The following is a 12,225-nucleotide window of genomic DNA, read 5'->3' as shown; positions in this document are numbered from 1 at the left end:
CACAAAGGTCACAAACCTGGGAAGTGTTAGACTGGGTGGTCGCAGTGTATGGGAACGCTTGAACAGGGAGACGGAGCCATGCTTCCAGAGGGCTTCTCCGTCAAGGTGCAGGCAAGGCTCAGGGAGGGTGGGGGTGCACTCGGGGACCAGCCTGCAGGAAGCTGTTGCCATTGCAGAGTTAGGAGACGAGGGCAGGAGAGGCTCCTGGGACTTGCAAGAGCTACCGCTGTGGGACAAGTGTCACCAGCAGGAGCCTTAGAAGAGGGACCCAGGCAACGCCATACCAGGAGGCAGCAGGGAGGGAGCCGGGAGCACTCATTCCTCTGCTCTCATGTCCTGCTGCTGCTTTGCTGGGCTCTCACCAACCAGGAGCCAGAGGGCAGGGTGTGGAGGTCAGCCTCCTGGCCAGTCACGATGGAGAGGGACACAGAGACACCCAGCACACCCAGGCCTATGGCGGATCTTTCATGGGCTGTACCCTTCCCGCAGTGCTCTCTGCGGTCTCTCAGCTGAGCCGGAGAGCCTTCCTCTGCAGCCTCCACCTACCACATCAAGAGTGCCCAAGCTTTCCTCCTGTTGCAAACCCTTGCCTACGCCTGTGAGCTTGTGGGACACGTACAGATGCCTTCGCTGCCCTTCAAGAGAATAGCGAGGAAGGCACAGGCCCGTCATCTGATCCATTCTCCTTGGAATTTGGCTTATGACAGCTGCTCAGCAAGTGGGGGACAAATGTGTTTGTTTCCCAGCTGCTTTGCTCCCAGCTGTTGGAGTTTGGAAGCCCCATAAGCAGTCTCTAAGCCTGTTTTGCTCCAAAGGCACCTCTGCCTGGGTTTGGGAGCAGGACAGAGCAGCGTGCCTTGAGCTGCTGGCTCTGGTAGTTGGTAGGCAGGATCGGGGAAACAAAGCAAAGTAGTTAGTTCAGGAGACATCCATCTCCTCCAGAGCCAACAAAGCAGACTGCCAAAGTACGTGCCGTGCCTCACACTGAGCCCCCGAGAACCCGATCCCAGTCGCCCTTACCCCCCTACCCCCAGAGCCAGCCCAGACAGCCTCGTGTGCACCTGTGCAGTGTCCCAAAGTCCCACTGAGCTTCCAGGAGCTTCACAGGGGCCGCACTGCTCAGTGGCTCCACAATCCTGTGTAATCCTCACCACTAGTCCCTACTGCTTGCGTTTGCGAGAGAGGACTCAGTGGAGAAGCTTGAGAAAGTCCTGAAAGGGGTATGGCAGAGCCCAAGCTCAGCCTGATTCTGAGGAAATTTCTATCGAGGAGAGCTTCGCCATCTGGGAGCCAGGCTTGCCAAGGAATTTTCTTTCAGCCTTCACGGCGGTTCCTGCCAAGGTCCTTTCCAAACAGCAGGTATCGCTCCCGTTAGTCCCTAGGGAGCTCTGCTTTATTCCAGCAGGCTGGCCTTCTGTGGCCCTGGCTGGGCGGGTCCTGCCCTAAGGGACGCTAGCAGCCAGGTGCCTCCCAGCCACCACAGGGCTGGGGACAGGGGACTGTGCAGGGTGGGGCCAGGGTTACCCCTCACCTGGACCTCGGAGCCTTAGCACAGCGCTGCCCGAACCTCAAGGAGCAGGGTGTTCACCAGGAAGCCTGCTCAAATGAACATTCTGACTGAGTACTTCTCATGAGATCATGGCGGGGCCACGGTTACCTGTGAGACGCCACGCTTCAAGTGGCAAGGCCTTAGAGCTGGTTCTTCTGAACCCTGTCCTCCTCTGTACCTGTCTTTTATACGAAATATTTTGAAAGGATCCCATTACCATCTTGAAATGAAACTCAGAGATGAGATGAGCTGCCTGTGCCCACAAAAATACAATCGGACCCAGACCCCCTTGTTACGTGGACAGTTTCTGGGTTTTCTGTGTCACTGTGTGTGGGTTGGGCCTTCTGCGTCCTGGCCACATGGAGGAAAGCCAAGCTCTCTTGCCCGGCTGAGAACCTCAGAGCATCCTGGCTGCTCACAGACACAGGGAAAACGGAGGGGAGCCCAGCACCGGCTCTCCCGCTCCTTGCCCTGGATCTTCCTCAAAGAGGGTATCAGAGTAGCTGTCCCCACTCCCGGTGCCATCCCCTGGAGGCTGCCTGAGGTAAACAAAGCCCAGCCTGGAAGCTGGGGGGCCAGCAGCCAGCGTCCTTCTCTCTCTCCATTCCCGTTGCTTGGCCCTCACCCCGCCTCGCGCTGCCTTGTTTTCCTGGGGTGCTCCTTGTTCTCGTGAGCTGCCGTTAATTGCACCCATGGGTTCCTTGCTTTGCACTTTCCTCCTGAGCTGTGACTCTTTGTCCTGGCTCTTAGTGCCTGGGTGCTTGCAGCTTTGTCCCAGGGGCTCTGCGGCTCTGAATCACCGTGGAAAACACCAGTCCTGGTGGCCCAGGACCAGTCCCTGAGTTACTCCTCAAGCACAGTACTTTCCTGTGGCTTTTACTTGTTTGGAAATGAGCCCAGACTTGCTGCTTTGAGAGGGCTCTAGCAATCCCCCAGCCTTCCCTGTCTGAGCTCTTACAAGGGCAGTTTGAAGGCAAAGTAGGACCAGACGGAAGGAGATGGCCTTAACACCTTTGTCGCTACTCTCTGTGACATCTTGGTCTAGTTGACACTGCTGTGCTAGAACCCTAGCCCTGGAGCCAGGGCTTCTTAGAATTTGCGAGACCCCCACGTTCCCCTGCGCAGGCTTGTTCTCCCTGCTTCCCCAGGGGATGAGGCCAGAGGGCCTATGAGCTGTATCCCCAGGAAGAAGGTGTGTGTGTGGGGTACGTCCCTGTCACAGCCACGCTCAGTGCAGGGAGGAGGCTCAAAGCATGGAGTCAGGGGTGGCTGTGGGTGAGGAGCAGAGAGGTGACCCTGGGGCCTTGGAGAAGTTGATTGGCTCACCTGCCTGCTGTCGCGGACACTTGGACAATCCCTAGCATGAGCTCTCCTCGTCGTATACTTCTTAGATGCAGAGTTGGTCTTCAGAGCACGTGGGAAGGTTGGCTGGCTCTTGTGGGCCCACTGCCATCTTGGGAAGGGGACCCATCCTCCCTGCATGGATGCTTGTCAGCCTCCCCAGGAGCCTAATGCCAAGAGCCTGGGACCCAGAGCCTGGATTCAAGCTCCTTTACTTACAGAGTGGGTCTTCTTAGGCCCCGAGTAGACATCCTGCGTCCCCAAGGGTCTTCACTATAAAATGGGGATAAGAGTTTTTCTTACTTGCGTGGCTCCTGGGGATGCTTTTCCCAGGGTGGTGTGGCCACCGGTCCTGGCGCGGGCAGTTCTGGAGAGCACCTTCCAAAGCCTGCAGCTCAGTTTCCAAACCACATCCTTCCAGCACGGTCACGGTGACTGTGGGATCAGCCATCCTGGAAGTGAGGGCAAGCAGAGCTCCCAAATATTGTCTCCAGCAATCCCCCAGGCTTCCCTGTCTGAGCTCGTACAAGGGCAGTTTGAAGGCACAGTAGGACCAGATGAAGGAGACGGCCTTAATGCCTTTATCGCTGGTCTCTGTGACGTCTCAGTCTAGCTGGGCACTTGCTGTGCCAGAATCCTAGCACACACATGTCGTTGGACATTTTCTTAGTAGTCGCATTAACAGAGTAAAGAGGTTTAAAAAAAAAAAACAACTCTTTTGTTTAAAATATATCTAAAATAGCATTTCAACAAGTATCAATATAAAGATTCAGAATGAGATATTTTACCTTCCTTTGTTCATGCTGAGGCTGAAATCCAGCATGATCTCATACTTCCAGCACATCTTCCTTGGGACTAGGCGTATTTCGAGTGAGAGGTAGCCACCTGGGGCCCACGGCTTCCATATGAGACCAGTTTCTAGACCCACAACTTTATGTGCTGGTGTTTTCCATCAGTGCTTTTCACGTGGTCATGAAATAGCTCCCTGTAGCAAGAGGACAGGCGATAGGAAACCCCATTCTCCTTCTCAGCTTACCACTTGGTGCCCAAGGGAAATGGCTTCACCTGGCCTTGTGACTGAGCCAGCGCCGAAACACTGTTAGGGCAGGTCTGCTTCCTGGCAGGGGCTGGGGTTTTGGATGTGACGTGATGGGAGCACAGTCCCGTGTAAAGGGAAGGGCTGGCAGGAAGCGGGGCACAACCCTGGGCTTATCTCTCCCCACAGGGAAGTGCAGATGTCCTTTTCCAAGCTGCTGGGCTGTCTGTCCCTGCGGAGCTGGGCGGGGGTGGGGGGGGCAGGGGGCTGGGAGAGCACTGTGCTCAGTCACTCTTGCTCCTTCGGCAGTTGCATGGGACCTTTTGCAGGGGCTGTTACAGTCCTTGCACGGTGCAAGAGATGCTTGGGGAGCAGAGCAGAATTATCTACAGGTCCTACCTCAGCGTCTCTGCAAGGCCTGGGTTGGGAGAGAGTGCAGGCAAATTAGAGGAAAGTTAGGGGAGGGTCAGGCCTTGACCTTGAGGCTTCAACACTGGTACAGAGCCTGATAGGATGGGGGAGCGTGGCTACCTCCTCTCCAAATCACCCGTCTGGGGGTGGTAGTGGTGGCTGAGATGGGCCCAGATGGGGATGACAGTCTTCAGCCTGAACAGGTCATCTGGGAAATTTGGCTATGAGGTGGGGGCTGGGAGCAGTGTGGCTCAGGCTGAGGTGGCAGAGAAAGGGAAGCCCCAGCTCACACACACATTTCTGCCAGGAGGTGAGAAAAACTGTCTTTTCCTTTTAGTCTTCCAAGTCCTAAAGATCACAAGATCACCACTGAAAAAGAACACTGTCCTGAGTTTTCATTTCTGTGCAGTCTGTTGCATTTGTGTGGGGCCAGGAGCCCCCGGTCAAGTATGCTGGGTGCAAGGTCATGGCCCACAATGGCGACGGGCTCCAGGACCCCCCCTTATTGGCTTCCTTTCTTGCTGTTCTCACTTCCCCACTCTCCAGTGGGTTTGCTGGGATCCCATCACACAGACACTCTGTACTGAAATGCTTATCTTATAGGCTCTGCTTCCTGGGAGTCAGAGCTGATGAAGTTCCATATATTTAAAGGTGACTCTGTGCCAGGGCTATGTCTCTGATGTGTATAGGTCTTACGTTTGGTATGGATTACTTTTGGTTCCCTGGCAGTCCCTCAGCCTTAAAGGAGCATCAGCCATGTGTTTTCTGGTCTGAGACATCATAAGCATCAGTCAGCAAGTGCTGGCCGAGGGGCATATTTTGTGCCGGGCACTAACCATCCTCTCTGGGCCCCTGGTCTTTCTGAGTCAGCCCATTCTCCTGCAGCCAACGATTACAAGTCGCCCTGGCCTGCCCTCCGGCTCCCTGGCTTCCTGATCTCCAGGCTGCTCACCTCACTGTCCCTGGACTGGATTTCCCAAAGTAGAGGCCAATGCATGGATTCCCTAAGACTCCAGCCCCAGCTCTGCCCTGCCCAGCTGTGGCACAGTGGGCCAGCCATCTCTCCTGAGACTGACTCTCTACGTCTATAAGGAGCTCTGATACCAGCCACCCAGTATCTCTGAGAATGGTGAGGAGTAGTTACAAGAGGGCTCTAGAGTCAGGCTGCCCAGTGTTGCCCCTTCCTAGGTGTGTTGGTTTGCTTGGCTGCCATAGTAAAGCTTATAGGTGGCTGTCTTCTCCCGGTATCTTCACACGGTCTTTCCTCTGCACCTGTTTCCTAATCTTGTCTTAGAAGGACATCAGTCATTTTAGATTAGGGCCCACCCCCAGTGACCTCATCTTAACTGAATCACCTGTTTAAAGGCCTCACCTCCAACTACAGTCACATTCTGATGTGTTGGGTTTTAGGCTTCAGCATAGTAAGGATGCAGCTCAGCCCCTAACATTAGCTGTGTGATCTTGGGCAAGGTCATTAACCTTTCTGTGCCTCAGTGCCCTCCACCATAGAATTACGTGCATAACAAAGTTTTTGTGAAGATTAAATTCAAGTGCAAATTCGTGGTCTTCAAACATTTTTGCTTGCAAAGCACCTATAAGCATTTCAAAAACTATGCATCCTTGAACATTTTTTGTTGATGTCTAAATTTTTTGATCATAAGTGTAAATTGTTGCAAAGGAGGTAATTTCTAGGGCATCACAAATATGGACATCTTAAAACAAAGTGTTTCAATCTCTTTCACATCTAAATGTTATGAATTTCATAACTACCTCTCTTTATTTAAAAAGACTGTGAACATGCTTCAGCTATTAGAAATTGTATATTGTTCCTTTTTCTCCTTGAACTTTTATTTTCACTCTACTTTCCCCACAAAATTTGATCCCACTTTAATGGATTTATTTTTGTTTACACTTCTCTGTAAAAATAATGTGTATAAAAATTTAAATTAAGAGTTTTTAAATTTCCTTATTCCATAAGTTTCTAGGTATTAAATTTTTTCTGTTGTTATTAATATTGAACAATCAATAAGATTTGGAAAATGAATATAAAATTAATCAAAACCCCATAGATATTATCAATTTAGATAATCAGTCATAGAAGATCTTTTTTTGGAAATGTATTTTTATTAAAGTAAATTTTTCTTTTAGTTCATATTCCCTTTGTGTGAATCTGCTTAATAACGAAATTCAGCATCACTTCTATTCCTACTTTTTAAAGTAGAGAACAGAGGCTGAATTCCATTACTAAGAATAGAAATGGTGTTGAATTCTGTTATTAGGCAGATTCACACAAGGGTATATGATCTGTCATTGAAAATTATTTTTAATACTTGACCAGCTGACAACTGGATTAGGTCATTATTTAATCCTTGTCGAAAGCAAAATATTGGAAGACTCTCTGCTGGTGAAAGCTTTAGTCGCCCAGTCCTTAGTCAAATGCTTTCTCAATACTGGCACCAACTTTTCAAATCATTTCTCATTTGGTGCCTCCTGTTTTTTACCTCCATAGCACAAGTCAGGATGGGTGAGAGGTGTGCCTTGATTTTGTGAAGAGAAACAGTGATGTGATGGGGAGGGAGGAAAGGAATGCAGCCAGAGCTCGGGCATGTTCTGGGAGAATGAATTCTGGAAGAAAGAACACTGGGCTAAGTGAAGATCTAGAAAGCGATTTCCTTAACACTACCCTTCCTAGGATTGCCCACTGGTTTGCAAACCGCAGACACATGATCATGGATTTATTTAATAAGCCTAGAGTCAGGCCAGGAACATGAAATGTTCCGTAAAACTAATTACGGTTTTATTATTGCTACGACTGTAAATTTTCCAGAACAGAGTAGGTGCTTGGTAAATAGGATATAGAAAGAGTTTATGCACTAAAATGGAGTAGTAACAGGTAAACCTAAAAAGCCCTTTCTTTTTTTTCTTTTTGAATTAGTGTTTTCTTTTTTTTTTTTTTTTTTATTTCCAGCATAACAGTATTCATTATTTTTGCACCACACCCCGTGTTCCATGCAATACGTGCCCTCCGTAATACCCACCACCATGCTCACCTAACCTCCCACCCCCCGCCCCTTCAAAACCCTCAGATTGTTTTTCAGAGTTCATAGTCTCTCATGGTTCATCTCCCCCTCCAGTTTCCCCCAACTCCCTTCTCCTCTCCATCTCCCCATGTCCTCCGTGTTATTTCTTATGCTCCATAAGTAAGTGAAACCATATGATAACTGACTCTCTCTGCTTGACTTATTTCACTCAGCATAATCTCTTCCAGTCCCATCCATGTTGATACAAAAGTTGGGTTTTCATTTCTGATGGAGGCATAATACTCCATAGTTTATATGGACCACATCTTCCTTATCCATTCGTCCGTTGAAAGGCATCTTGGTTCTTTTCACAGTTTGGTGACCATGGACATTGTAAAAAGCCCTTTCTAAAGCAGAGCCCCTGTCATGCTGGTCTGGAACCTACCCTGGTCACCTGCAGGACAGATCATGCCAAGTGTAGCAGCTTAAAAGTAAAAGGATTTTATTTGCTCACAATTCCGTCGGTCAGCAGTTTCGGCTGGGCTTAGCTGAACATTTTTTCTGGTCTTCGCTGAAGTCCCTCCTTTGCTGCAGCCTGCTGGTGGATGAGCTGTGGCCTGGCTGCTCTGGGGCCTCAGCTGGGGTGACTTGTGCCTATTCAATATGGTCTCATCTCTCAGTAGGCTAGCCGGGCTTCTTTACGTGATAGCAGAAGAGTTCCCTGCAATGAAACAACAAATGAGCAAACCTCAGAGCACAGGGGCCGATTAGGCCTTTGCTTGTGACATATTGGTTATTGTTTCATTGGCCAAAGCACGTCTGGCAGTCAAGCAGTTTCACAGCGGTGTGGACAGATACAGGGAGGTGCGATTCATTGGGACCATCAATGTAATGATCCACCACCCACCTCCGGAGCCCATGGCTTTGCTTCTATTTGAAGTTAACTCAATTGTGAGATTAGATTGTCCACTTATTAGGATAACTGCCTAGTTCTTCTTGTTTTTCCTCTGCTGCTAGAATCTTTTTTTTTTTCCACTATGAGACCTACTGTGGAGGATGTCTAAGACTGTCTTCCCAACACACCCCCCTGCCCCCAGAAGAGTGTTGATCAGAGAACAAAATGCCAGTTTGCAGAGAGGAGCATCTAAGTGGAAACAGGTTGTCCCCAAAGGCTTTCTCTTGACTAAGGCAGAGCTTCCAAGTTGGGTGATTGTTACTCTAAGACCTTCCAGATCAGAACCACCTCAACCTGGCTTGGAAAAAAAAAAAAAAAAGACTGTTTTAGGTCATCAAACTAAGAGATCTGGGGTATATTGTTCATGCCTGGCTCAGTCTAGGTGTGGAACAGTATTAAGTCAATGTGGTATCCGTGCTATGGTTATGCTTACTTATCCAAAAATAAGTATGAAAGCCCCAAGAAGTGGCTTGTACGAACATCTGGGCAACGCCTGGGTACCTACGTTCCCTGGTGATTCCTGGAGCACATGCTTCTAAAGTAACATTTATTTACCATCTTCTATTTCTTTTTATTTTACAGCGAGACATTATTTGGTGAAATGTCCCCAGAACAGGTAGGAATACTTTCTTTCTTTTTTCAAATGAAACTCTTTGATATTTTCCTTTCTATTGATATTACCACGAAATTGGCTTAATTTGTATCTTTACCTAGCTGCAAACTACCTGCATCGTAGTTTGAAGTTTGGCCTAAAAATGTGTGTTCTTCATGCACTTGCGTGCTTCTAGATTCCATGCTCTGGTTTTTACACCCAGAATCCAGAGAAAATATAACTCATGCTGGTTCAACATGCCGGTTGGAGGAGCCTTGGCACCTGCTCTTGGACAACTGTTTCCCCTGTGTAGGAGGAAGCTAGCAGCTAGACTGAAGCACTTTGATGCTTTCTGGCCACAGATCCTTCTAATTCCCTTCCACCAGTGCCTGCTTGCCCTATGCCCTTCTATGCAGAATGTGGCCATTAGAAATACATGTGCTGAGATGCTAGCCTTCTAACTGGTGGAACACACCTCACAGGTAACATAACAGTTATAGCAGACATTGCAAATTCATAGTGTTTAGAAATTTGAGACTTCTGGTTCAGGCACAATGGCATAGGTCAGTTTCTCCCTGCTCTTCCTTGCTAAGCACAACCATAAACCCTGAAAATAATGCCAGAGACAACCAAAGGAGGACTCTGAAAGGGGGTAAGAAGAAAAATGATGAAAGACAAAGAAAAAAAAATCTTAAAAGCAATGAGAGTGAAACAATCCATTACTTATGGGGAACACAAATTGGAATGACAGTGCAGTTTTCATTGGAATTGATGGAAAGCAGAAAGAAGTAGTACATTTTCTCTTTAAAATATTTTATTTATTTATTTATTTATTTTAGGGCGAGAACAAAGGAGAGAGAGAGCACGAGCAGGATAAGGGGTGGAGGGGGAGAGGGAGAGAGAGAATTGCAAGTGGACTCCTTGTTAAGCACAGAGCCTGATGTGGGACTTGATCTCACGACCCTGAGATCCTGAGCTGAACCCAAATTAAGAGTTGAGCATTTAACTGACTGAGTCACCCAGGCAGCCCAAGAAGTGGCACATTTTCAAATATCAAAAAAGAAGAACTGTCAACTACAAATTCTATATCCAGCCCAACTGTCCTTTAGAAATCAAGGGGAAATAAGGACATTCTCAGATGAAGGAGAACTGAAAGAATTTGTCACTACAGGTCCTACATTAAAAGAAAGGCCAAAATAAATTTTTGAAATAGAAGAGAAAGACTTGATACATTAGGGAAGAAGATCAACAGTAGAGCAGAAATATGGGTACATAAGTAAGCTATTCTTTTCCTCATGAGTTTTAAAAATAATATCTTGTAATCAAAACAAAAATTATAAAACCATCTGATACTCAGGAAAAGCATTAAGATATTTAGAAGTGGGGAGGGGAAAGTCACCTAAATAGAAGTGAGGTTTTTACACTTCCCTCAAAGTGATAGAAATTTGGTAAGTCACACATTTATTTATCACGCTCAAAGCAACCATTAAAGTGACTATGAAAAAAATACACCCAAAAACAGTATAGAAAAATAAAGACAGAATCCTAAAATATGTTTCAGTAACATAAAGGAACAGATGAATGAAAAACACAGGAAATAAACAGAAAACAGATCATAAAATGACAGACTTAATTGCTAACATACTGTTTCTCTTACCTGGTTTAAAACTTAAACAGTTTAAATACATTAGTCAAATGACAGAGATTGACAGAGTGGATTAAACACACACACGCACACGCACACACACACACAACATGTGTATATGCTCTTTACAAGAAACTCACTACAAACCTGGTGAATTAGGTAGGTTGAAATAAAAGGATGGAAAAAGTTCTACCTTATAAACAAAACCAAAACAAATCTGGAGTGGGTAGACTAATAATATGATAAAATAGACTTTAGAGTAGAGATACTTACTAGAAACAAAGAGGGACATTTGATAATGATGACAGGATCAATCTACCAGGATAAAGACCCTGAATATATGTATACACACCAAACAAGAGAACTACCAAGTATATAAAGCAAAGAAAAAAGAGCTGAAAGAAGAAAGAGATAAATCCACAGTTACAGAGGGCAGCTCCAGTGCCCCTTCTCAGCAGCCAGGAGACCTTCTGAACAGAAATTCGCAAGGGTATAGAAGATCTAAACACCGCAATCAAGGACAGGCCCAAATTGATACAGATTGAACACTCGGACCACCACTGGCAGAACACGTGTATTTCTAGCCCCTGCAGAACATTCGCCATAAGATCTAGCCTATCTTAGACCAAATGTTGGGCTTTAAAACAAACCTCAGCAACCTTAAAGCAATGGAACTCATACAAACACATGGAAATGAAACAGCACACTTTAAAAATAATGCATGGATCAAAGAGGAAGTCTCAGAGGAAATAAAAAAAAATACAGAGTATTGACCAAAAATAAGAATAAATGCAACAAAATGTGTGCGATGCCTTTAAAGCAGTGCTAATGGGGAGATGTATGGCCTTAAATGCTTGCATTAGGAATTAGGAAAGCCCTCAAATCAACAATCTGAAGTCTCACCTCAGAAAATTAGGAAAAGAGCAAAATAAACCCAAAGCAGGAAGAAAAGAATGAAATGATAAAGGTCAAAGCAGAAACTGATGAAATTGAAAAGAGCCAAACAATAGAGAAAAATCAGTGAATCACATATCTGGTTCTTAGGAGACTGACTGCTGGGAGGAAATGGGTAATGTGTACCCAAGATCTCTGCTTTATTTCTTATGACTGTATGTGAATCTGCAGTTATCTTCATAAATACTTCAGTTGGATGTGAATTTGGATGTCTCTGGGGGATCCTCTCTACAGCCCCAACAGTCCGTATACCTGACTGCTTTGCATTTCTGCTGCTGAGTTTGGGATCCAGAGAAACCCTATTACTAAAATCAAAATACAAACTTCTTTTATTGAGAGTTCACCACCTACCAGGTAGTTGTTTGGAGTAGACCAACAGTGAAGAAGAGAGATAGAAATCCCTGCTTTGTGGAACTTATAGGCACTGAATGCAAATGCTCGTGTCCCTGGGAGAGATGTCTGACTATGGCCAAGTGAAGACATCAGCAAAGCCTGTCCCCACAAAGGCAGCTTTTAATTGAATCAAATCAACAAAAATAATTATTCTAACACTCTGGGAAGACCACAGGTGTATGCTAAACGGAGAGCCTTTTATACTGAAAAAACTGCTAAGCTGCTGCTGACAGTGGGGTCTGGTGGGGTTTTGGCCTCTGTTTGCTCTGAAACTCTTCCCTCCTGCTTTGTTGGTGAGCTTCTTTCAGAGCAGGGAGTGCTGCGAGGAC

The 12,225-nt window shown here is 46.7% G+C and overlaps 1 protein-coding gene across 7 annotated transcripts in view; it reads left to right on the top strand.

The window, feature by feature from the left end:
- The window catches only part of VSTM4 (V-set and transmembrane domain containing 4), a 101,937-nt gene that overhangs the window by 40,859 nt on the left and 48,853 nt on the right, over positions 1-12,225 (top strand). For all 7 annotated transcript variants that reach the window (XM_032312405.1, XM_032312401.1, XM_032312402.1 and 4 more), the window contains one exon: positions 8,895-8,928. In XM_032312405.1, the coding sequence (XP_032168296.1) occupies positions 8,895-8,928 (34 nt within the window). The remainder of the gene's footprint in view (positions 1-8,894; positions 8,929-12,225) is intronic.

This window comes from Mustela erminea, chromosome 14 (assembly GCF_009829155.1).
Source record: "Mustela erminea isolate mMusErm1 chromosome 14, mMusErm1.Pri, whole genome shotgun sequence".
NCBI lineage: Eukaryota > Metazoa > Chordata > Mammalia > Carnivora > Mustelidae > Mustela > Mustela erminea.
This window is presented reverse-complemented; position numbering and strand designations above follow the sequence as displayed.